The sequence below is a fragment of the Bos grunniens genome, chromosome 2 (genome assembly GCF_055505025.1).
Source record: "Bos grunniens cultivar Pamir isolate PY7600 chromosome 2, Bosgru_T2T1.0, whole genome shotgun sequence".
In the NCBI taxonomy this organism is placed as follows: Eukaryota; Metazoa; Chordata; class Mammalia; order Artiodactyla; family Bovidae; genus Bos; species Bos grunniens.
The window spans coordinates 52,347,035-52,374,764 of record NC_141166.1 but is presented as its reverse complement, the minus strand read 5'-3'; the positions used below and the strand labels follow the sequence as shown (position 1 = coordinate 52,374,764).

Genomic DNA, 27,730 nt, shown 5'->3' with positions numbered 1-27,730 from the left:
AAATTATTATAGCAATTTCAGGAAATGCCAAACAAGGACAAAATCCATTTTACTTAGAAAGACCTGTTTTCCTCATGGCTCAGGAGGAAAATACAGACTTGCAAAAGCTGGTAAAGAAACATTTATTTTAGATACTGGCCTTTACTGAAGTTTCAGGAAGATAATGAGGATTTCTTAGCTTGGTAGTAATATAAAAGCGGAAGTCTGGTGAATATTCAATGGTAGAGTCCCCAAGTCGTATGCATGTACTTCCACCCTGCTTAAAGGTCTGTTTTAGTAGAAGAGGTTCCAGGATCGGATCCAGTTCTTCTCCCACATTTTCTAGCAACACTGGAATAAAATCAGAAAAAGATTTCATGTTATTTTAAATAGTGACTATAAACTTCCAACTCTCAAAATTCTTTCAGCCTTCTAAATTGCTGCTGTTTCTGGTTGCCCATAAAACTATTTTTGTCTTCTGAGTATAAAGAAGTGCGCCATACCATCATTAAAAAGTCCACAAATAACAAACGCTGCAGAGAGTGTGGAGAAAAGGGAACTCTCCTTTGCTGTTGGTGGGAATGTAAATTTGTGCGGCTACTATGGCAAACAGTATGCAGGTTCTCAAGCGATTAAAAATAGAGTTGCCATATGATCCTGCAAATTTGAAAAGATATATCCACCTCAATGTTCATTGCAGCTCTTCTATTTTTAAACCTGTTTTATTCGATATCACTGTACTCACAAACACTAGGCATCATGTTGGCCTTTTCTCGTCATCCTCACAACTTTGAAAAGCATCAAATATTATTACCCTAGTTTTGCAGATGAGGAACCTGAAGCAAGGTGACTGTAATAAAGTTTTCATCTAGTGAATGACAAAAGCAGGAACTTGAACCAAGCAATCTGTCTCCTTACACAGCTCTCTTAACCACCATGTGATACTGCAAGCATTCAAAACTACATTCGTGACTTCTATAATTTGATAGGTAAAAAATACTATCAAAATGTGTATTTTGGGCTTGATGCTTTAGGTGCTCTTTGCCTAACTATACTTTTTCTTCTAGAAACTGTATGCTAAAATATTTGCCTATTTTCCTGTCGTGTGGCATGTTTTCACCATTAGGTTTCGCTGCAAGTGATTAAAAAACCCCAAGTACTAGTGACACAGCAAGAAGGAATTTATCTCTCATGTAAAGGGGAGCCTGAGGTAATCGGTCCAGGACTGAAAGCACAGTGGGTTTAACTCTCAGAGATCCAAGTTCCTGCTATCTTGCTGCTTCACCATTTTTGGCATATGGCTTTATCTTTTGGGCCAAATTAGTCTTTCAAAGAAAATGCACATTGCAGCCATCAGAAAGAAAAAAAAGAAAGAAAGAAACAGAAAAGAAAGAAGCATCATTTAAGGGATTTTCTGGGAATCACAAATGGCACTTCTACTTACATTCACAGAAGTTAGGAAATTTATTCCTTTACTTTGAATGGAACGTGCCCAGGTAAACACAGGAGACGCTAATAGTAAGGAGGCAAGAATGATTATCAGGGAACAGTGGGCACCGAGTGTCACAATGTGCTAGCTTTTAAAACTTGATTTGTATTTTTTAATATTGTTTGTAGCAAACATCACCCCCAGTTTTCTGCTTGGTTTTAAATCTGTTTATATTTCTTTTTAAAAGTCAACTTTTTGCTGTAGAAATTTCCAAACTTTTTTTCAGAGGTAAAAAGGATGGTATACTCTTGCCAATGTCACCCAATCCCGTTTCATCTATTCCTTATCTCACTCCGGATTATTTACAAACAAATCCCAGTCATCATAAAACTTCATCTGCAAATAGTTGAGTAGGTGTCTCTGAAAGTTAAGGACTCTTATTTAAAAATTAATATATCTTAAAAATTATCAGTAATTCACAATTTCATCAAATATCAAGTCAGGGGATATGTTTACCCATTGTTTTAAAATACTTTGATTAGTGTTGGATTGCTAAATTGGGATACAAATAAATTCCATAAATTGTGATTGATATTCTCTAAGTTTTTTTTATATAATGTTTCTTGGCTTAAATTATAAATTTGTAGAGTCAAATTTATTATTTTTTACCTTAAAAAATGTTTTTCTTAGAAAATATTTTCTTAGAAAGTTCTTTTCCAAAGACAACTGTTATTCCCTCAAGTTTTATTTTAGCATTTAGGTCTTCTCTTTTTGTCTTTCATATTTAACTCTTTAGTTCACCTGAAGCACATTTTGGTACAAGGTGAGACTATGATTTGATCAGTGAAAAAACAATGCCTTACTCAAGTCTTTTGTTTTGTGTGTGTGTGAAATTTTGTTATTTCTTTACTCTGCATGTTAATGTCATCCTAGGTTTTTGTTTCATATGTGCAGTGTGCTAAGTCACTCGGTTGTGACCCCATGGACTGTAGCCCGCCAGGCTCCTCTGTCCATGGGGATTCTCCAGGCAAGAATACTGGAATGGACAGCCATTTCCTTCTCCTGGGGATCCTCCCGACTCAGGTCAAACTCAAGTCTACCGCATTGCAGGCGGATTCTTTACCACTGAGCCACTGTAACTGACGTCGTTTGTGTGTGTGTGTGTGTGTGTGTGTGTTTTTTTAATGAATTATCTACAATATAGTATTCCCTGCTGGCTCAGATGGTAAAGAATCTGCCTGCAATGCGGGAGACCTGGATTCAATCCTGGGTCAGGATAGATCCCCTGAAGGAGGGAATGGCAACCCACTCCAGTATTCTTGCCTGGAGAATCCCATGGACAGAAGAGCCTGGCGAGCTACAGTCCATGGGGTCGCAAAGAATTGGACATGACTGAGCTACTAACACTATACTACTATCTACATTATCCTATGTGAGATTTCAAATTAGTAGGAAAAAAGTTGCATACTGTGTTCAGCTGTGCAGCATATTACATTCAAAGTTGATTAAGCAATTACTGGGCACTTACTGACTACCCTCAAAGAGCTGGTGTTGAGAAACAATTATATACAAAACACTAAAGTCAGTTGTAGAAATCTGCAAATGTTTTAATCTTGGCACTTGATTGAACAGCTTGAGAGAGATGTCATAGAAAGAGATGTTTGAACTGCATATTAAATTTGAAGGAATTCACCAAAATTATGGAAGAGTACAGATGAAAGCTAAGAGATGTGAAAATATGTCATTTGTTACATGTACTGCCAGCTGCCATGTATTCCCATCTAACCCTCATCCCATGCATAATCTCTGTATCTCTCTTTAAACAAATAAGCTCAAAGACAGCAGAGGCCAAGTCTGTATTTTCATGCTGTGTTTTCAGTGGCACATGCCAGCTGCAAAATAAATATTTGTAAGATGAATGAATGAACAAAGAAATGAGAAAATGAAACAAACACTGAACCAGAAGTAGTTCTGCCCAAGGAAGGCTCAAATAACGATAAGTTTTGCTCTAAATGCAAAGAATTTTTTTCACAGAGTTAATGCAAAGCCATTAAAAGCCCCTCTAAAACTGATTTCTTTTTTAAAAAATTAAAAAGTATTCTTTTATTTTTCCAGCTTTATTGAAGTGTGAACTGGTTAACTTATCAGAATATTAACATGAATAACATTCTACACACACCTTGACCACTGGTGTAGCTAATACAGATGTACCTTTATTTTCTAGAACATTGGCTTTCAAACTTTTTATTTAAGCAGCAGGATACTTTTTTCAAAGAGGATTCTATCTTAAAGCTCAATATAAACAACAAAAAAGGGAGGTCTGCAGAGGCAGGTGGGTGAAGGCAAAACCTCTGCCTTCTCTACCCAGCCCACCTGGCGGGGATCAGAAGTCACTTTCCTGGAATAGGTCAAAACTTAAAGAGAACTTCTTAAATGGAAGAATCTTTAGTTGGTTCTGTTTTAAAATTATAATAGTAACTGATTCTTTTCCTTGAAGGCTAAATATAAAAACAGTTATAAAATCTGCCATCTGTTTCTCTTTCTATAATAGATTTAAAACTTTTCATTTCTCCCTGATGATTAATGGTAGAAGGCATTGTGAATAATCATCATCCATTTTTAAAGTATTTCATTCCAAAAAGTAGGTTAAAGCAACTGTGAGTGACACAGAAAGCACTGGACAAAGGCAGAAGATTTGGGGACTAGTTTTAACACTTCCCTTACCTGAAGACACAGTCTTAGTTAAACCACATAACTAACATCCTCTGTCATCTTACTTACCTTGTTAATAAAATGTAGTGGTTATTAGAATTACGAGGTGGCAAGAATACACAGAAGAACTGTACAAAAAAGATCTTCATGACTAAGATAATCACGATGGTATGATCACTCACCTAGAGCCAGACATCCTGGAATGTGAAGTCAAGTGGGCCTTAGAAAGCATCACTACGAACAAAGCTAGTGGAGGTGATGGAATTCCAGTTGAGCTATTTCAAATCCTGAAAGATGATGCTGTGAAAGTGCTGCACTCAATATGCCAGCAAATTTGGAAAACTCAGCAGTGGCCACAGGACTGGAAAAGGTCAGTTTTCATTCCAATCCCAAAGAAAGGCAATGCCAAAGAATGCTCAAACTACTGCACAATTGCACTCATCTCACACGCTAGTAAAATAATGCTCAAAATTCTCCAAGCCAGGCTTCAGCAATACGTGAACCATGAACTGGCAGATGTTCAAGCTGGATTTAGAAAAGGCAGAGGAACCAGAGATCAAATTGCCAACATCCGCTGGATCATGGAAAAAGCAAGAGAGTTCCAGAAAAACATCTGTTTCTGCTTTATTGATTATGCCAAAGCCTTTGACTGTATGGATCACAATAAACTGTGGAAAATTCTGAAGGAGATGGGAATACCAGACCACCTGATCTGCCTCTTGAGAAATCTGTATGCAGGTCAGGAAGCAACAGTTAGAATTGGACATGGAACAACAAACTGGTTCCAAATAGGAAAAGGAGTACGTCAAGGCTGTATATTGTCACCCTGCTTATTTAACTTATATGCAGAGTACATCATGAGAAACGCTGGGCTGAAAGAAGCACAAGCTGGAATCAAGATTGCTGAGAGAAACATCAATAACCTCAGATATGCAGATGACACCACCCTTATGGCAGAAAGTGAAGAGGAACTAAAAAGCCTCTTGATGAAAGTGAAAAAGAAGAGTGAAAGTGTTGGCTTAAAGCTCAACATTCAGAAAACTAATATCATGGCATCCGGTTCCATCACTTCATGGGAAATAAATGGGGAAACGGTGGAAACAGTGTCAGACTTTATTTTTGGGGGCTCCAAAATCATTGCAGACGGTGATTGCAGCCATGAAATTAAAAGACGCTTACTCTTTGGAAGGAAAGTTATGACCTACCTAGATAGCATATTCAAAAGCAGAGACATTACTTTGCCAACAAAGGTCCGTCTAGTCAAGGCTATGATTTTTCTAGTGGTCATGTATGAATGTGAGAGTTGGTCTGTGAAGAAAGCTGAGAGCCGAAGAATTGATGCTTTTGAACTGTGGTGTTGGAGAAGACTGTTGAGAGTCCCTTGGACTGCAAGGAGATCCAACCAGTCCATTCTAAAGGAGATCATTCCTTCCTTTGGAAGGAATGATGCTAAAGCTGAAACTCCAGTACTTTGGCCACCTTATGCAAAGAGTTGACTCATTGGAAGGAGTCCCTTGGACTGAGAGCCGAAGAATTGATGCTTTTGAACTGTGGTGTTGGAGAAGACTGTTGAGAGTCCCTTGGACTGCAAGGAGATCCAACCAGTCCATTCTAAAGGAGATCATTCCTTCCTTTGGAAGGAATGATGCTAAAGCTGAAACTCCAGTACCTTGGCCACCTTATGCAAAGAGTTGACTCATTGGAAAAGACTCTGATGCTGGGAGGAATTGGGGGCAGGAGGAGAAGGGGACAACAGAGGATGAGATGGCGGATGGCATCACCGACTCGATGGACATGAGTTTGAATGAACTCCGGGAGTTGGTGATGGACAGGGAGGCCTGGTGTGCTGCGATTCATGGGGTCACAAAGAGTCGGACACGACTGAACTGACGGATTAGGATTACAATTAGATTTTAGACTTTTGTGGTCACAACTCCAAGTAAGAAATACATTTTAAATCTTGATCTACTACACACATGTGCATATAAAACTTTAAAAATTTCATGAAATAATGCTTACTCTATGCTATATAGCTTAATATGTTTTACTCCACTGCATTTCGTTTACAAATGCTGGTCTTGACCCACTATGTTGGTTCTCTCTCCTACAGTTGTGACCCATAGTTTAAGAAACAGTGGACAAATTGTCTGTATGCCCTTTCTCATTATACAAACTATATTATATGTAACTATGTATGATTTTAATGTAATTAAGAGATAATATATGAAAAAGTTGGCTTAAAACTCAACACTCAAAAAACTAAGATCATGGCATCTGGTCCCATCACTTTATGATAAATAGATGGGCAAACAATGACAAACTTCATTTTCTTGGGCTCCAAAATCAGTGCGGCTGGTGACTGTATCCATGAGGTTAAAAGACGCTTGATCCTTGGAAGAAAAGCTATGACAAACCTATTAGAAAGCAGAGATGTTACTTTGCCAACAAAGGTCCATCTAGTCAAAGCTATGGTGTTTCCAGTAGTCATGTATGGATGTGAGAGTTGGACCATAAAGAAGGCTGAGCACCAAAGAATTGATGCTTTTGAACTGTGGTACTGGAGAAGACTCTTGAGAATCCCTTGGACTGCAAGGAGATCCAACCAGTCCATCCTAAAGGAAATCAGTCCTGAATATGCATTGGAAGGACTGATGCTGAAGCTGAAGCTCCACTTCAATACTCTGGCCGCCTGATGCAAAGAACTAACTCACTGGAAAAGACCCTGAAGCTGGGAAACGTTGAAGGCAGGAGGAGGAGACAACGGAGGATGAGATGGTTGGATGGTATCATGGACTCGATGGATGTGAGTTTGAGCAAGCTTCAGAAGTTGGTGAAGGACAGGGAAGCCTGGCGTGCTGCAGTCCATGGGCTCGCATAGAGTTGGACATGACTAAGGACTAAAATGAACTGAACTGATACATAAACCACATAATAAATCCCAAACAAAAAAACTAATATAAGTTGATTTTATCAGACACTGTCATAAGTACCCAAATTACAGTAACTCATTTCTTCCTTGCACAAAATATAAATGGGGAAATTGAGTCTCAGAAAGGTGACTGAACCAAGTTCTGAGTAAAAGAGGCAGGTACTCTGATTCCAGAGCCAGTGCACAATGGTCCTAACAAGGGTTAGTGAAGTATGCTCAATTTATACTTTTATAACAGATATATTGTCTGATCCTGCCCATTAAACAAGCAAAATATCTGATACAGAGATCAGGTTGTCTCTTTTTTGGTAACTCCATTTCATTATACTATAAGAACACCAGTCAGATGAATGAAATACTACTTGTGTAAGTGTTTGTGTGTGTCCATATATATAAACACAACATTTTATAGGTAGACTTAGATTTTTTCATCTCATTCTTATCCAAACCAAGCCTAAAATTGCAATTAATATATTGCAAAAATAAATTAATATAATGCAAAAATAAACTGTCAGTAAGTCTATTTGGTATATCTGTTTTTATTCTTTCCGTCTGTCACTGGTTCTATTACAACTGGGATTTGCTTAACTTGTCCTAGGGCTAAACATGTTGTCTTTTCCTAATGTTGACAATTTACTTGGTCAAGTAAATAGTCAAAATTTGATAGACAATATGGATTCAAAATGTGACTAATAACCCCAACGTACTCAAATCATAAGTACTTTGGTTTACATAGACAAGTGTGGCCTGTGTTTAGAATTTCATTGAAAAATTCTTGGCATGTTTTTAATTTCTCCATTATAAATGACAAGTCAGACACATAAAATGCATACCCACTTCTCTGCCACTTTTGTAGGATAAGTAGAGAGAAGAATAAAGAAATATTTGGACTAATGTGTTAAAATATTTTTGGCATATCAAGTGGCCCTTTTCGTTGTAGAAGTAGAGCTATCATGAGAACTAAGGAAGGGCAAACAACAGACAAAAATTACAACAGCTAAATTAGCTATACTAGAAATCAGCTAATTTAAATTAGAAGACGCATCCCAAATGAATCTTGAGAAAAGAAAAGCATCCTAACTTGTTAGAGCTATAATCTCTAAAGTTCTCACTTGATTCATTATCAATAAATAATGAAAGATATTAACAAAGTAATCATTTAAGATGAGCCTGATTCAAATACCTTAAAAAAAAAACCCTATGCCATTTTGGGTTTAACTGTGCCCTTTCCTGGAGAAGGCAATGGCATCCCACTCCAGTACTTTTGCCTGGAAAATCCCATGGACAGAGGAGCCTGGTGGGCTGCAGTCCATGGGGTCGCTAGAGTCGGACACGACTGAGCGACTTCACTTTCACTTTTCACTTTCATGCATTGGAGAAGAAAATGGCAAACCACTCCAGTGTTCTTGCCTGGAGAATCCCAGGGACGGGGAAGCCTGGTGGCCTGCCGTCTCCGGGGTCGCACAGAGCCAGACACAACTGAAGCGACTTAGCAGCAGTGCCCTTTCCAGATATTTCTGTAATTCATGCTTATTGTTCAACTACATACCAGGGGTACCAAATTGGATGCAGTTTTCCAAAGTTCTGACATAGTCAGGGTCACTTAATTTAATTAGGTGAAGACTATTGGTTTTTTCCATGTTCTTGATCCATTTATTAGCCTGACCTTGAGGATCTATCATCAGAGGCCACCTTCTTGCATTCCTGAAAGGGAAAGGAAGACAATGCTGGTCAAGTCACAATTTGTCTCTATTTAAAGATGCATGTATCACTTTCTTACAGTTTATACTTTACAGTGTTATTTTGTAACTTGTTTTGAGAAACTGTGGTTCTTGAAGCAGAGACATTTAAATTGAACAGGCTACTAGAATGACAACTATAAAAGCCATCTGGCAAACTTAACACAAGTTCTTTTACTCCTTTTGGAAAATTACAATTTCTTAAATGTTAAAGGATATTTTTGAAAATGTTTGCTGTTCTTGCTACTTAAATCACAATGATAACCGTCAAGAGGACCAGAAATCAGGAAACTCCAATTCTTCACTAGGCCCTGCTGTTTATCAGTCCTGTGACCTTGGGCAAGCCACTTCATTTCTTCATCTTCTATCTGCTATCATTTGTACAAGAGGGAAAGAGAAAAGATGGGGACATCATATCTCTTTGAAATTTAGACCATTAAAGATATAATGATCTAAAAAAAAATATGTGAAGCAAAATTTTGTTTCATCTAATCTTCATAATGACAATCAACCCTTAAGTGTTAATACAGTTGTTGACCCAGTAACTTCCAGCACTTGTAAACTTAATGTCACATTTATATTGGGTTGGTCAAAAGTTCATTCGAGTTTTTCATAAGATCTTATGGAAAAACCCAAGTGATTTTTTTTTTTGCCAATCCAATAGTTCACTACATACTTGCCCAGAGAGTGTGAGCTTCTTATTGACTGAAATATATTCTATGAAAGTCAAGGTTTGCCCCATGAGAGAGCTCATACTTATTGCTTTATTCTCACTCATATCTCTTTTTGGGATAAGAACAAGAGCAGCGAACCACCACAAGGCACCCAGTTTACAGTTCAGGGTGTTGTTGGGTCACAAAGAGTTAACCAGTTTCAGCCATCTGGACATAGTATCCAACCACATAGCTTTCTGCTTTCTGTGAAACGTAAACAGCATTAAGATAACCATTCTTTTTCTTTTTCTTAGAAGTTTCAATAAACACGAGTTGTCACTTTGGCCAGTTTCCCTAAAGATACTCTTTAGGCAAGAGTACTCTTCCGTAAGTCAGCACAGCGAATTCATGCAGAGCATCAGAAGAGCAGGAGGAGGAAATAAAAGGTGACTGGGACAAAAGAAAAAAAAAGCTTGGGGTGAACCAGAATAATATATTCATTTCCATCTCATTATAATACAAACTTAGAATTTCATTGGATAATTTGTCCCAAATGGAAGCAACCACAGTTCTCCAATATTAGCATTATATAATGTATTAATCCGCCTGGGCAGCCATAACAAACTGCCACAGACTGTCTTAACAGAAACTTAGTTTCTAACATCTCTGGAGGCTGGAAGCTCAAGATCAAGGTGCTAGCAGAGGTCTCTGTCCTTGCTTTGCAGAAAACACAGACCTCTTGCTGTGTCTCAGGTGGCCTTTGCTCTGCACGTATGTCCACGGTATCTCTCCTTCTTCTTAGGAGGACACCATTCTCACTGGAAAAGGGTTCTGCACTTATGACCTTATTTAACCTTAACTATCACCTTGAAGGCCCTATCTCCAGATATAATAACACAGTGGATTATATCTTCAACATACGGTTTCGTAGTGGGTGAGGGGACAGAACTCATGTTATAATATTAATTACATTGAGGAAGAAATGAGACCAAAAGAATAGTGCAATATCTTAGATGCAACAAACTAATAAAAAGGGGATCCTATCCATAAGAAACTAAAGGAAGTGAGAGGGAAATTAGAAACAAAACTTACATCTAAGAGTTCATTCTGTTACACACTTTAGAAATATATTTAAGGTTGGAGGATTATGTGAGCGTTAGACAGCATTTATGCTTCCCTAAAGAAACTAAAATGACTCACTCTTCCTTCTGTTGCTTCCACATTTTTTTAGGTACAATACCATGTTCATGCTGTTTCTTTGTCCAAAATGTACCTTTTCCCATCCTCTCATGTTCAAGTACTACCTACATTTCATGGCAAACTCAAATGCTATCAGTCCACAAAGCCTGTCTTGATATCTTTTGTCATGGAACTTCTTTAGCCATTCATCCATATTATATTTATGTACTTCCCTATAATGATATTTTATTATGGTAATTCTATAATTTATTAGCTGCATCATTCAACTAAATTATATATCCTGAGGGAGGAACCATGCTGACTCTTTTTTATCCTCTTTCCCTAAATCAAATAAAATTTGCATGTGATAATCCACTGAAGTGGCAATAGCAAAAAAAAAAAAAAAAAATCTGATAAAGACCATACAAGTTAACACATTCTAAAAATGAACAGTTTATAAGAGATTACACCTGAATGAAGAATACTGGTCCAAAGAACACCATCTCAAAATCAGAAGAAAGGACTTCTGGTGTTGACCAAACCTGGTGAAGTTCATTAAAGCCTGTATCTGTCACTGATTACACTGAAGACAGTAGGACAAAATACAAAAATCAACTATTTGCAGATTCTAAAAAGTAAGTAATAAGAAGTGAACGGAAGAAAAGTTAAAGCTTGAGGAATGACGGATAAGGGAGTGGTGACCTTCTTGTACATGTGTGCGTGCATGTGTGTGTTTTCTGTCTTCTGGTTTTGATCTGAGAATAGGCCTAATGCAGGGATCCGTGCAGCAGGCACAGGTAGCAGAAACTCAAAACAGAAGACTGAGAAAATAATCACGCGTGAGCCAGAGAGCACTGAGGGGATCTCTCTGTTCTCTCTCCCCTGCCCGCAGGTCAGCCCTACCACATTACAGCATTACCACAGCAGAGCGCTCGTGACGCAGTCACCTAAAACACTGAGTGAAAATCTCTCTCTCTGGATAGAAGAGCTGGAAAAGGGGACCTCTGTTGTGCCTAGAGTCTGAGGGGTGTCATAACCTGTTCATGCTGCTATTACAGGATTCAATCCAAAATTACTCAATATACAAAGCACCAGAATGTGACTAATTCTCAAACACCCGTGGCAGATTCATGTTGATGTATGGCAAAACCAATACAATATTGTAAAGTAACTAGCCTCCAGTTAAAATAAATAAATTTATATTAAAAAAAAAGGAATAAAGGAAAGCAACGATAAATTTGACTTCAAAAAAGAACCCTTTAAAGCAGTTATTATAACAACACTTCATTTGGTAAAGGTGAGTACTTTTAAAAACAAATGGAAAGAGGTATTCTAGCAGATAAATAGAAAGTATGACAAGATCAAATGAAAATTTTAGAACTGAAAAGGAAAATATCTGAAATAAAAATTTCACTGTAAGAACTCAATAGTAGACAATCAGTGAACTTGATGACTTATGAATAAAAATTATCCTATTTGAATAATAAAAAGGATAGTAAAAAAAGAAATAGAGTCTCAAAGACTTGTGAGAAAATATTAAAAGGTTTAATGTTCATGTCATTTGGGCTAGAAAGAAGAAACAGATTGGTGTGGAAAACATATTTTAAAAAACTGTTGAAACTTGCCTAAATTCAGTGAAACACGTAAATTCACAGCTTCACAAAACTCAATTCTGAAAAGGAGAAACTAAAAAACCAAAAAACCCCCACCCACACCCAGCCTCATTATAATCAAACTGCTGAGAACCAAAGATTTGAAAAAAATATATTTTTAAAGCATCAGAGAGTAATGATATATTACATTTAGATGTCAATTATTCAAAAGACTGCAGATTTTATATCAGAAATCATGGAACAAGAACACAGTAAAACATATTTAAAGTGTTGAAAGAAAAGAACGGTCAACCCAGCATTCCATGTCCACCGAAAATATCCTTTAAGAATAAAGGCAAAATGAAGATGTTCTCAAAATTATGGGCCAGCAGATCTACTCTAAACAGATGCTAATGCTAAAGTTCTTCACCCTTAGGGGAAATGATGCTACAGTGAATTTTAGAAATAAATGAGGAGCAAAAATGGTAAATAGAACAGGCTATTTCCCCCTCTTAAGTTCTTTCAAATGTATATGAATACTGAGGCAAAACACTGAGTGTGTGTGGACGGGCAGAGTTTCAATGCATGTAACACATATGACTGCTACTAAGTTGCTTCAGTCGTGTCTGATTCTGTGCGACCCCAGAGACGACAGCACACCAGGCTTCCCTGTCCCTGGGATTCTCCAGGCAAGAACACTGGAGTGGGTTGCCATTTCCTTCTCCAATGCATGAAAGTGAAAAGTGAAAGTGAAGTCGCTCAGTCGTGTCCGACTCTAGCGACCCCGTGGACTGCAGCCTACCAGGCTCCTCCATCCATGGGATTTTCCAGGCAAAAGTACTGGAGTGGGGTGCCATTGCCTTCTCCAATACTTATGACTACAATAGCATAATCAGGGGAGGGTGGAGAGGACTTGTACAGTTACAAGGCTTCTACGTTTTAACTGAAATGGTATAACATCTCTAGATAGATTGTGAAAATTTGTACTGAAAAATAATGCAAAGTATTATAGTTAAAAATTGATTAATTAAAATGGGATACTAAAAATGGTGGATCATTCAAATATTCTAAAATAACAAGAAATGGGGAAGAGGGCAACAAAAAATCAGATGTAAAAACAGAAAAATAATAATCTGTTACATCTAATTTCAATGATAGCAACCACACCATGATTGGATGGCATCATCAACTCAATGGACATGAGTTTGAGAAAACTCTGAGAGATAGTGAAGGACAGGGAAGCCTGGCATGCTGCAGTCCATGGGGTCACAAACAGTCAGACACGACTTAGTGACTGAACAACATGATGATATATGTAGTCTGCATGGAAGGAAGGAATTTAGATATATAGCAGTGGTGCATTTCAAAGGATTTTGCTGTTTTCCTCTTTACACACACACACATACATACACAAAATTAGATCAAAACAGACAAATAAAGGTGGGTGTTCTTCTCAGTTATTATTGCTGCTGAAATAAACCTAATTTATCTGACTCCTGTAGAAGTTAAAACTTAAAGACATTTTTTAGAAGCAGAGTTATATTCGATATAGGTATGACCTACTCACCAAGCTGCTAAATAATCCCAATACTTTCCCTGTGAAACATTCAGATATTATCCAATTACATTCAGTGTTATCACTAGTCCTTGAAATTCTGATCAGCCAAGGACCTTCAAGTGTCAGTAGCTCTAAAAGTTAAGTATGTTCTAACTTGTCCAAATTTTATATATTCTTCCAGTTTCCTAAATTATTGACTCCTCCTTCAGCTGAGATAGTATGTGAAAAGTATCTAACACAAAATCAGGTCTTTAGTAAGTGCTCTGTATTAGATATTATTATCAAGTAAGTATCTCTGGGGAAGGAAGAAGACACTGACAAGGAACACTTATCTGACACTTCAAAATGATCAAGCATGCGCACTCACTCCCTCAGTTGTGTCTGAATCTTTGTGACCCTTTTTGGGCTGTAGCCCGCCAGGCTCTTTTGTCCAAGAAATTTTCCAGGCAAGAATCCTGGAGCCTATTGTCATTTCCTACTACAGGAAATCTTCCCAGTCAGGGATAAAAACCTGTATCTCCTACACTGGCAGATGGATTCTTTACCATTGAGTCACTTGGGAGACCCTCAAAATGATCACCTTAACCTATTTCCTGAAACCTCTCAGTAAAAGATTACCAAAATCATTGACAAAAAAAACCAAGAATGAAAAATGTTACTATTTCCTTCTTAGTAAGGTTTCTACCATTACTTCTTGCTAAGAATACAACACTTTTACAAACAAATAGCAAACACGTAGGGGTTATGGCTCATTAAAACTATTTTTCTACTTCCTGAAATGGGAGTTCATCTTGAAAAATAATCACTGAAAGATTTGGAATCTTAAAAGTGGAAATACTCATCAACAGTTCCAGTATTATTGAAATATGACTGGACCTAAAAGAAAGGGTAGTTATTTGCTGGAAACTAACAAGTGTATTATTCTCCACTGAATAGATAACAGTTATAGGAATAGGTTTAGATGTCCTACTAGGTAGAACAAAGGAATATAAATCACAAACCAAAATAATAAATGCATAACTACTACTACATGGGACATTATCAATTATTTTCACAACCGTTTGAGAAGAGCAAAGGTTTTTTCTGAGGGAAACAGCAGCAGCAGCAGCAACAACAACTGGACTATTATTGAGGCTGAAGATAATCGGTCCAGCTGGACAAGGTAAAAGGTAGACTTCTTTATATTTCTACCGAAATTTTTAAAATAAAATTTTATTATCATTGTTACTTGTATAATATTACATTTTGACTTCTGCAGGATGCTCACCACCAAAGGATTAGTTTCCATTCACTACCAAACCTTTGATTCCCTTTACCTATCTCACCTTCCCCTCACACCCCTTCCTCTCTGGTAACCACTTTGCTCTCTGTATCCATGTGTTTGCTTGTTTTGTTTATTATTGATCTACTTACTTATTTAATATTTCACATAGGAGTGAAAACATACAGTATTTGTCTTTTTCCATCTGACTTATTTCACTTAGCATAATACCCTCAAGGTCCATCCATGTTGTTACAAGTGGCAGGATTTCATCTTTTTTGTGGCTGAGTAGTATTTCCTGGGAAAGTTTAGTCCTTTTACAATAATCCAGTAAATAAATGCTATAAAAATCCATACGTCAGGATCATTTGCTGAACAGTTAAGAAATTTGTTCACTATAATTTTAATTTGTAGAATAATTTTCATAAATATTACTCATAAAAACTTAATAATAACTGGTTTTTACCCATGGTGGCTAATTCTGTTTTAAACATTTACATGCCTCAACCATTTTTACTTTAAGTAATATCATATCAAGTATTTTATCAGTAGTAAACTAACAACTAATCAAAACATGTAACACAAAACCGAATGTTTGCTACTGATGGTTTACTTGTGCTATTCCTAACATGCTAAAACCTCCAAGAAGACTGGCCCAGTGATAGAAGACCCTTCATAATGTGACCTTGAAAATAACACAATTAATAGTTGTCCTTACAGTAGGGCAGGGTGAAGTTCTTGGCTACTGAAAGGCAAGACCCCAAGGAAAGGTAAGGATGGATGAGCCTCCAGTATTCTCCCAACCTCATCTCCATGGGTTTTATCTACTAACCAGGAGATTCTAGGAATAGCACCACTTTTTGAAAAGCCCCAGTCAGTCCAGGACCCAGAAATATATCCATACCACTTAAGGTGGTCCCACACCCAGCAGGGACTAAGACATCATCACCACAAACTTACCCCTGGATGTTTCATTAACCTACAATAACAAAACCCTGTGTTCTATGAGAATAAAAATTTGGGACTTCATTCACTTATGGCAGGGTTTTGCGCTATTTGCTAAAAATTGATTAAAAATTAAGCAAAAGTCGTCTGAGGTTTTTAGTTTAATTACTACTGTCTCCAATACTCAACTGCTCCAACATTAATTGGAGAAGGATGTGCTCATCCATATTTAATTTAACTAATTTATTAAGCAATTTTTTCAATACTATAAAAGTTTACTAGCTGCATTAAAAAAAGGTATACAGAAAAACAAATCTATTGATTGACAGAGAACATTTGTGAGAAAAAAAAAATTTCCTTACATTATGATAATCCCATTATCAATAGAAAATGAGTCAGAAGGTAATCCAGCAATATTCCAGGCTCGAATTGTCACTGCTTCTCCCAGGATATTCATAAGGGAATAATCTTCAGAGCAGGGGATATCTCTTCTTTTGCACAAATTTGTCCACTCCTTGATTTGGTTCTTTGAGACATACACAAAGAGATATAAAAATGAGGCTGTTTTGTAAAGTCCTCAATTATACTTTGAGCCAACAAATCATGGCTGAAACTACCTTAAAGTTGATTTGTGTTCATCATATTTTTAAGTAAAATTATAATTCAGAAGCTCTACTATGTATTCAAATGAAAATTATATCTACTGTTAAGGTAAAATTTAGATAGATCACTTACTAGTGAATTCAGAACTTCGTATATGGAAAAAATAATTGCCAATTATGATTCTAAAGCTTCATTTGACAAAGTAGATGGAGGTTACCATGTTTTTCTATATATTTTCTTTAAGTTATGAAAATCAGTATTACTATAATATTGTGGTACGAAAGTAAATCCAATTTGAACCAGTAGGGGACACAGAAAACATCTGTATCAGACTCTCACTTATTCTGGGGGTGGGACTATAGCTGGGCTCTTAGGCACAAATAAGAATCAGGCCACACACTGGAGTTTTGCTTACCCCACCTGGGGCACAGTGTGCTAGGATGCTCAAGAATACAAAACGGTGCATCAAGCTTAGGTTCATACTCAGAAAATCAGAAATCAAGGTCCAATATGAGGTTACAGACCAAAGGGTTCAGAAATAGTGAAAAACATGACTGGAGAGAAAATAGGTTAGGAAGGGGCATATATATGTGGTATTGATACCAGTCCATGGGCAAATAAGGATGCTGTGTGTGCCAAGTGTGTGCCTAGCCAAGAGGGCATGGTAGGCACTACCATCTCCCTCAGGTTCCTGCTGAGTAGATTGGACCAATATTCCTTTGGTACATGAAAACGCTATGATGGTTTGGGGACAATTGATGCCTTTCATGACCTTGATTACCTGGTTATTCCCTAGAATGGCCCACAGCTGTGTCTGTGTGATGTTCTCTCAAGAGTCAATTCAGATTATGAACCTTTGTCAGGAATATCGACAAAATGATACTGTGTTCTTCTCACTGCAGCCCATCCATGGCCCAGAATTTCACACTGTCCATTTATAGATGATACTTTTATTTTGATTAAAGTGTTTCCTACCAGGCTTTTCTGTCATAATTATATGATCTTAGGTATGATTAAGGCTTTCTTGGATGGTGGGACACAACATAAAGTCACTCATTAGATGAGAGGCAGAACTCCATTACTCAAAGCTCCAAATAAGAGAAACCTCCCCAACAGGAGGCTACACCTGACACAGGGTAATAGTGAGCTTGAACTGTAGCGGGCAGTTTACAAATGTCAAGCAGAGTGGGGTGGAGTTGGCTAGGTTTCCTGGGCTTCCTGAGGACTGGTCTCTGGAGTAGTTCCACAGGCACTGGAAAGAAGGGACTAGGTATCTGGGGGGTTTCTGGAAGTTGTGAAAGTGAAAGTCACTCAGTCGTGTCCGACTACTTGTGAGTCCATGGACGATATAGTCCATGGAATTCTCCAGGCCAGAATACTAGAGGGGGTAGCCTTTCCTTTCCCCAGGGGATCTTCCAACCCAGGAATTGAACCCAGGTCTCCCACATTGCAGGTGTATTCTTTACCAGCTGAGCCACAATGGAAGCCCTCTGGAAGTTGGGTATGTGCCTATTGTAACCCAGGATTATCATAGCCTGATAAGGGAAATGGTTGAGGTGAGGGCTTAGCAAACTGCCCATAAAAGGGAATCCAGAGTTGTTAATCATGATTCAAGATTGAGTTAAGACAGCACACTCATGAATACTTAATAAGCATCGTCTGCGTTTTTTATTTCCCATGAAGTGATGGGACCAGATGCCATGATCTTTATTTTTGGAATGTTGAGCTTTAAGCCAACTTTTTCACTCTCCTCTTTCACTTTCATCAAGAGGCTTTTGAGTTCCTCTTCACTTTCTGCCATAAGGATGGTGTCATCTGCATATCTGAGGTTATTGATATTTCTCCCGGCAATCTTGATTCCAGCTTGTGCTTCTTCCAGTCCAGCGTTTCTCATGATGTGCTCTGCATATAAGTTAAAAAAACAGGGTGACAATATACAGCCTTGACAAACTCCTTTTCCTATTTGGAACCAGTCTGTTGTTCCACGTCCAGTTCTAACTGTTGCTTCCTGACCTGCATACAGATTTCTCAAGAGGCAGATCATGTGGTCTGGTATTCCCATCTCTTGAAGAATTTTCCACAGTTTCTTGTGATCAACACAGTCAAAGGCTTTGGCATAGTCAATAAAGCAGAAATAGATGTTTTTCTGGAACTCTCTTGCTTTTTCTATGATCCAGCGGATGTTGGCAATTTGATCTCTGGTTCCTCTGCCTTTTCTAAAACCAGCTTGAACATCAGGAAGTTCATGGTTCACGTATTGCTGAAGCCTGGCTTGGAGAATTTTGAGCATTACTTTACTAGCATGTGAGATGAGTGCAATTGTGTGGTAGTTTGAGCATTCTTTGGCATTGCCTTTCTTTGGGATTGGAATGAAAACTGACCTTTTCCAGTCCTGTGGCCACTGCTGAGTTTTCCAAATTTGCTGGCATATTGAGTGCAGCACTTTCACAGCATCATCTTTCAGAATTTGGAATAGCTCAACTGGAATTCCATCACCTCCACTAGCTTTGTTCGTAGTTATGCTTTCTAAGGCCCACTTGACTTCACATTCCAGGATGTCTGGCTCTAGGTGAGTGATCACACCATCGTGATTATCTGGGTCGTGAAGATCTTTTTTGTACAGCTCTTCTGTGTATTCTTGCCATCTCTTCTTAATATCTTCTGCTTCTGTTAGGTCCATACCATTTCTGTCCTTTATTGAGCTCATCTTTGCATGAAATGTTCCTTTGGTATCTCTGATTTTCTTGAAGAGATCGCTAGTCTTTCCCATTCTGTTGTTTTCCTCTATTTCTTTGCATTGATTGCTGAAGAAGGCTTTCTTATCTCTTCTTGCTATTCTTTGGAACTCTGCACTCAGATGCTTATATCTTTCCTTTTCTCCTTTGCTTTTCACTTCTCTTCTTTTCACAGCTATTTGTAAGGCCTCCCCAGACAGCCATTTTGCTTTTTTGCATTTCTTTTCCATGGGGATGGTCTTGATCCCTGTCTCCTGTACAATGTCACGAACCTTATTCCACATAGTTCATCAGGCACTCTATCTATCAGATCTAGGCCCTTAAATCTATTTCTCAATTCCACTGTATAATCATAAGGGATTTGATTTAGGTCATATCTGAATGGTCTAGTGGTTTTCCCTACTTTCTTCAATTTAAGTCTGAATTTGGCAATAAGGAATTCATGGTCTGAGCCACAGTCGACAGGTATAGTATGTCATCACAGATAAACTCTGGTTAGAAATTTAAGTGGCTCAATTCAACATCTATAAGAATGTAGCAGCAGAGAATAAGTTAAATTAACATGAGGGCCTCTGAACGAGCACATAAAAATACAAGCCAAGAACCCTGGATAATAATCAGGTGGCAAAATAGATGGTGGAAATGGAAAACTGACCATTCAGGGTGATATCTTGTTTGGAAGAAAAGCTATCACAAACCTAGACGGCGTATTAAAAAGTAGACATTACTTTCCTGACAAAGGTCCGTATAGTCAAAGCTATGGCTTTTCCAGTAGTCATGTATGGATGTGAGAGTCAGACCATAAAGAAGGCTGGACACCGAAGAATTGATGCTTTTGAACCGTGGTGTTGGGGAAGACTCTTGAGAGTCTCTTGTACAGCAAGGAGATCAAACCAGTCAATCCTAAAGGAAATCAACCCTGAATATTCATTGGAAGGACTGATGCTGAAGCTGAAGTTCCAATGTTTTGGCCACCTAATGTGAAGAGCCAACTCCTTAGAAAAGCCCCTGATGCTGGGAAAGATTGAAGGCAAGAGGAGAAGGGAGACAAGAGAGGACAAGATGGTTGAATGGCATCACCAGCTCAATGGACATGAGTTTGAGCAAGCTCCAGGAGATGGTGAAGGACAGGGAAACTGGTGTGCTGCAGTCCATGGGGTCACAAAGAGTCAGATGTGACTGAGTGACTGAACAACAATTTGGTGAAAGTATGTACCACCACCAGAGCAGTTTTGACTTTGATTATCGGTAGGGAAAAGATCTCTTTAAAATTTCAAATTAAAACATGTATAATATCATATAAGAAACGAATCGCCAGTCCAGGTTCGATGCAGGATATAGGAAGCTTGGGGCTGGTGCACTGGGATGACCCAGAGGGATAGTATGGGAAGGGACGTGGGAGGGGGGTTCAGGATGGGGAACACGTGTACACCCATGGTGGATGCATGTTGATGTATGGCAAAACCAATTCAATATTGTAAAGTAAAATAAATTAATTAATTAATTTAAAAAAAAGAAAAATTAACATTAAAAATAAATTTTAAACCTCCCCCCCCCAAAAAAAAAAGAAAAGTTCAAATTAATTCAACTCCAGGGCCTGTATGTCCTTACAGCAACGTAGAATTTTGTCTTTGAGACTGGCATGGGCATTACAATCGAACATGTGGCCCCAGTAATGTCAGGAGAATTGGAATTTTCTACATTTTATCATGAGGAGTACTAGAAAATCTAAAAGGGTGGATGAATAATTGACAACTACTCAGGTTCAAGACTGGACAGAGGGGCTGTAGCTACTTACTATGGGCTCTTGGTATCCAAAACCTTTGATGTTAGAGCAAAAAAATAAAAAAACCAAGATTGTTTTAAAGCCTTTTGCCTCACTTGGGTTTCCTAGTAGCAGACTCTGACATGAAGATTTATGTGAAGTGATTTGTCAGGGTCCAGCCCCGGCTGATCCAGGGTATTCGAAGAGGGGACGGCATCGGCGACTTATTTAAATATTAATTAGAGATATAAAGAGTAATAGAATGAGGATAGCTCAGCAGGAAAATTCAGTGGAGAAAAGAGGCTGAGTAGCTTGGTTTACGCGGGAAACCAATAAAACTTCAAGACAAGAAGCTTGCACCACTTACGTAGGCCGCAGGCGTCCTTCCGTTCTCCTGAAGGAGAGGAGACACTGAGGCCTCCCTGGTTGGATCTTAGAAGCCCAGGCAAAGTTAGTAAGCATGGCGGGTTCCGCGCTCCAGATGGAGACTCAGCCAGAATTTGAGAGAGAGAGAGACATGGGGAGACCAGTCTTTCGAGGAACTGATCCCAATTCTTTATTTTCCAGAGTCTGTTTTTATACACTGAGATGTTATACAAAAGTCACACGGGGTCAGCAGTCCTGACTTTTATTAAAGTCAGGTGCTTCATACAAATGTATACAGAGGTCTTAGGAGTGTTACATCATTTTCTGGCCAGGGGGGCCTGCTGACAATTTATGACCCTCTCCTTGTGACAGTGGTCAGTCAACACTTATTTCTCCAGGGGTGATTATTCTTAAAACAGACGCCACCCAAATAAAGTTACATTCCTATAGGGTGAGGGTGTAGTGGGTTTTAGTTAAGGAAAGAATTTACTTAGCCTAAGGTCTAACGTGATTTATATCAAAGGTTAATACTTATTTCTTCTATATATTCATTAATGTGTATAAGGGCAGGGGATGTGGAGTCTTAGCAACAAACATTGGCTCAACAAATGAAAAACCCTTCACCAATACAATTTCTAATCAGCCCACTATATTTATACTAATGGTTTTCTAACTTTTCTAAGGAACCTGTTTTTAGAAGGTTTAAAGCATCTCGTGCCTCTCACGGTTGGGAGGCTGTGAGCAATCACATGTGGCCGGACAAGCCTGTCAGGCAGGCTAGAGAACCTTCAGAGGAGTTTGTAAGTTTGGAACACTCCTGTCATGCCCAGGAATTATTATTAACTGGAGCTCTAAGTTAACTCCTTCTCCAAAAGAGGTGGTGGGGGACAACCCCCAGTAAAGTCAGAGGTGTAGGTGAGAGCACAAAGTAGTAAAGTAGGCAGGCTCTGGTTATGGGGGTAGATGCTCAAGGATTTCTAGGGGGACTCCTGAGGCTCAATCCCGCCTTTGCGTATGTCGAGCCTCCTTCCTCATGACCTTTGCCATGGGCGGAGAACCTCCTGCCGGCTCCCCGCAGTGATTTATTAAGGAAGAGATATTAAGAGAGTCAGTATAAGGATGGGGAAGAAGCCAATAAAAGGTGGTGGATTGGCCAAAGTTCTGCACAGGTAGTTTCAGTTTGATCCTATAGTGGGTGTAAGTTATTCCATGGATTTGTGTCAACCAGAAGGAAGAGAGACAGACCTTCAGGCTCTCACATCTGTCTTTCATTAAGGCCCATCTCAAAGGGAAGTAAATTCCCAGGCAATTTTAGCTCTCCAGTTCAGTTCAGTTGCTCAGTCGTGTCCGACTCTTTGCGACCCCATGAATTGCAGCACGCCAGGCCTCCCTGTCCATCACCAACTCCCGGAGTTCACCCAGAGTCACATCCATCAAGTCAGTGATGACATCCAGCCATCTCATCCTCTGTCGTCCCCTTCTCCTCCTGCCCCCAATCCCTCCCAGCATCAGAGTCTTTTCCAATGAGTCAACTCTTCGCATGAGGTGGCCAAAGTACTGGAGTTTCAGCTTTAGCATCATTCCTTCCAAAGAAATCCCAGGGCTGATCTCCTTCAGAATGGACTGGTTGGATCTCCTTGCAGTCCAAGGGACTCTCAAGAGTCTTATCCAATACCACAGTTCCAAAGCTTCAATTCTTCAGTGCTCAGCCTTCTTCACAGTCCAACTCTCACATCCATACATGACCACTGGAAAAACCATTGCCTTGACTAGACAGACCTTTGTTGGCAAAGTAATGTCTCTGCTTTTTAATACGTTATCTAGGTTGGTCATAACTTTCCTTCCAAGGAGTAAGCGTCTTTTAATTTCATGGCTGCAGTCACTATCTGCAGTGATTTTGGAGCCCCAAAAAATAAAGTCTGACACTGTTTCCACTGTTTCCCCATCTATTTCCCATGAAGTGATGGGACCGGATGCTGGGCAAAGTGGGTTCTAAGAACCCAAGGGAAGTCAGCCAAAGTAAACCACAGGCACTGGTTGTTTGATGTGAAAGCACAGGAAGCCAGGTGGGGATCTGGGTAGAGAACTGAAGTTGCTACTATTACCCTTGTGTTTAGAATCAAATGGGAAACTTTTGATGAGCATAAATTGCCAGCTGCCCTGACCCAGGAGAAAGAGATAAATGATTACAGTGTAGGATGTGGAGAATAAATTCAAAGGAAGGAACAGTGACAGTAGAGACTAGATAAGTAAAAGCCTAGGTTGCTACAGTAAAACAAGGAAGAGATAAAATTGCCTTCAAGTCTTCTTAGATGGGATGGGATGATGTGTCTACTTGAATCAGAGGTGGGGACAGTGGATGTGAGTTCATGGAAGAAGCTATGAGCTTAGATCTTTTGTCTAGCTGAAGTGTTGCTTTGCTTCTGTCAGTAAATTTCAAGGTCTCAGGTCTGGTCTCAATGCTTTTCAGAAGCATTTGTGTGGGTGGTCCAACTGGTAGCCCTCATTCTAGTGGAAGCAGGTGACTAGGGAGTGAGCACAAGATGCTGTGTTTTGGAAGGAGTCATTGGAGAGGGCTGGATTTGGAGGGGTGCCCCAGAATGCTGACTTTCAGCATGGCACTGGAGCCAGTGCAGACACTCAGGGTACGGTGGGGACTAACAGAGAAGTGTAGGAAGCGCTGCAGCTGCTTCTTCCAGTAGTCCAAGTTGACGTAGAAGAGTAGAAAGAGGGCTCAATGAAGATTCGGGTGATGACAAGTCTCATTTCCGCTCTGTCACTAACCATCTGTGTGGTTATGAGCAATTTTCTTAATCATTACAAGCCTCAGGCTCTAAAACTGTCAAGCAAACAAGTCTAAGACTAGGTAAATAGTGTCATATTAAATGTTAATTATTTGAACTACAAGATGTCAATGCTATCAGTTCAGTTCGGTTGCTCAGTCATATCCAACTCTTTGTGACCCCATGGACTGCAGCACACCAGGCCTCCCTGTCCATCACCAACTCCCAGAGCTTACTCAAACTCACATTCATTGCGTCAATGATGCCATCCAACCATCTCATCCTCTGTCATCCCCTTCTCCTCTGGTCTTCAATCTTTCCCAGCATTAGGGTCTTTTCCAATGAGTTGGTTCTTCTCACCAGGTGGCCAAAGTATTGAAGTTTCAGCTTCAGCATCAGTCCCTCCAATGAACACCCAGGACTGATCTCCTTTAGAATGGACTGGTTGGATCTCCTTGCAGTCCAAGGGACTCTCAAGAGTCTTCTCCAACACCACAGTTCGAAAGCATCAATTCTTCAGTGCTCAGCTTTCTTTATGGTCCAACTCTCACATCCATACATGACTACTGGAAAAACCATAGCTTTGACTAGACGAACCTTTGTTGGTAAAGTAATGTCTCTGCTTTTTAATATGCTGTCTAGGTTGGGCATAGCTTTTCTTCCAAGGAGCAAGCATCTTTTAATTTTGTGGCTGCACTCACCATCTGCACTGATTTGGGGGCCCCCCAAAATAAAGTCTGTCACTGTTTCCATTGTTTCCCCATCTATTTGCCATAAAGTGATGGGAACAGATGCCATGATCTTAGTTTTCTGAATGTTGAGTTTTAAGCAAACTTCTTCACTCTCCTCTTTCACTTTCATGTAGAGGCTATAATCGTAGATAGTTGTTCAAACACAAATGAAGACAGAAAGCTAAGAAGAATATGAAACTCATGTGCCAGGACAAGGGCTTCAAGAACCCAGAAGCCTGAAGACAGAAGCATGATCAATATGAGGAATTTAAACCAGTTTGCTTAAAAGCAAGCAAACAAACCAAAATAGTGGCCTCCAAGAATCAACCCTACTTAAGAGAAATCTTGAAATCAAGTGAATCTCAACTGAGACCATGAACAAAACAAATGCTTTGTAAAGTGACAAAGCCCCACTTTAGAAGTGGGTTTTCATTTTTCTCTCCTCCCTTGACACCAGAAGCTATTGCCAAATGCTTCAAATTTCTCTTTATTCTCATTGCCTTCTTCTGCTTTGGAAGGGCCATGTCCTGGGTTGTATTCCTAAAGAGAGCTGAAGAATACGCTGGGTCTCATTGAGAAAGAAACCGAAAAGTGGAAGAAAAAAGCTGGGAGAAGAAGTAGGGTTAGGAGTGGGGTCAAGGATAAGACTGAGGCAGAACTCATCAGAGGGGTAGGAATTTGAAGCAGGGAACTTGGTATTTATTTTCTTAGGAAAGATGCCCCTGATCAATTGTTTTTAGGCAGGCTCATCTTTTCCTAAACTAAAACTGAAGGTTTAAGATGCTTTAGCTTCTGAAATCATTTGAAAATGATTTATTATTGAGACTCATTGAGAGTAGTTGATTAAAAACATCAAAAAAAATCCTGATACCTTTATACTTGTTTATAAGAACTAAAATTTTATTACTAGGGCCTACCATTTCACATGATGTGCTAAAGTAGATCTTTTTGTTTCTAAAACAATTATAAGAGTATTTAATATAGTATTTTTTTGTCACCAAGCTAACTTACTGAATAATTAAAATACACAACTAAAAATCACTTGCGAACATTTTTCTCCCTCATACTTAGCAAGAAATCCAAACAACAACAACAAAAAATCCAAGATTAATGTTGGGTGTACCAGGAGGATCAAGAGGAGACCCTAGAGGTGGACAAGTATTTCCTACCTGTCGATAGTTAGATGTGAAGGCTCCAAGGTAAGCCACGACCCCTGAAGAAACAAGGATGTCCCCCGTCAGGTTGATGTACAGCTGCCCCAACTCCAGAGCTGTCTGGCTCCATCGTGTTTTCTCACCCCCAAGGCCTCCGATCAATTGTTCAGCTCGTTCTAGCTTTTTGCTGCACAGGTCAACCTCAAAAATAGAAGTAAACTTTTATCAACACCTACAAGTAGAGTAAGTTAAAAATTCTGCCAGATTTTAACCCCAGGGATACATTTTTAAATTACAAAGTTACACCTCGAGTTTTCCTTTTTTAGCTCTCTGTGGAAGAAAAACCTGCAGTAGTAGTTCACTGTGAAGACTGGAGAGTCCATGATCTTTTAGACTTTTTTCATAGTAAAGAGAGTGTTTTAATCTAATTTGTGAAACTCATAACAGGTATTTATCATATAACACAAACAACTGCTCTATTTAAGGAAATGAGCTACGGTTATGAGACACTGAAAGTTTTACCCTCCATTTTAATAATCAAAGTGCATTTTATTTTAAATATTCTATGAACGTTTCCCCCTAATTTAACTTACAGTTGATTTAATGATAATTTTAAAGGTTAAATGTTTAAAGGTTTTAATAATTTATGCTTACTTACAAAGCACAGTTTCCAAGCTGCTAAATTGTGTCAGCCTACTCAGACACTTGCAATTAACCTTAAATTAGGACATCAGTCAATAGCTGAGAGCCTACTTTGTGCATAAGGCTGTCAACCAAGTTTGATTATACATAATTAAGCAATGTTATTTTCAAAAAAGAGGAAGGATAATTACAAATGTGGAAAACTTGGGCAAAAGTCATTTTAAACCATGCAATAGCAATGTTCCAGTGGAATATCTGAATTATTTTGATTAATTATAAGTGACTTATCATTATTTTTAGAGGATGACAAGATTAAGTAAAGGTTATCTTAAAGTTCAAAATAAAATAATTTACATGAAAAGAAGTAAATTATTGATAAAAATAGAGACATTTAGATTATTTTAGAATGAGAATTTGGCTTGTACTTTTTCCTATGCTATTAATATTTATATTAATAATAACAAATGCCTTTAGTGTTAAACATATAGAATATCATAAGAGTTTATATAAAGATGGGTTTAAAAAAAGCAGAAGGTATGTAATTAGTAAGATTTTTGACACTTCTTTAAAAACCTTTCCTGTTAATTTTCCCTCTTTTTTTTTTTTTAATTTTCCCTCTTTTTATTACCTTTTGCATCCTGGTTTCTTTCTTCACACATTCTTCTCTCAACTAAAATGTTAAATCAGGTCTTGGACCATAATAAAGTTGTCATCAGAAACTACTATGTAAAAAATTTTAACCAAAATTTCTCTTCCAAAAGCAAGCTTTTAGTACACATATTCATTTTACATTACCATAATTTTATAACATTTTATTATGAAAAACAAATAATTTCAAACATACAGCACAGTTGAAAAATGTTTACAGTGAGCAACCACATATCTATCTGTTAGTTATATTATTTAAACAAAAATTGATCACTTGAAGACCATGTCAAATAATAGGACACATTTTTAAGATTAGCACAATATCAC

At 38.5% G+C, this 27,730-nt stretch overlaps 1 protein-coding gene across 1 annotated transcript in view; it reads right to left on the bottom strand.

Moving 5' to 3' along the window:
* Positions 1-27,730, bottom strand: part of DNAH7 (dynein axonemal heavy chain 7) — a 259,815-nt gene that overhangs the window by 59,194 nt on the left and 172,891 nt on the right. Inside the window, 4 exon segments of the mRNA XM_086366894.1 lie at positions 140-330; positions 8,599-8,753; positions 16,339-16,502; positions 26,129-26,314. Of these exon segments, the coding sequence (XP_086223020.1) occupies positions 140-330; positions 8,599-8,753; positions 16,339-16,502; positions 26,129-26,314 (696 nt within the window).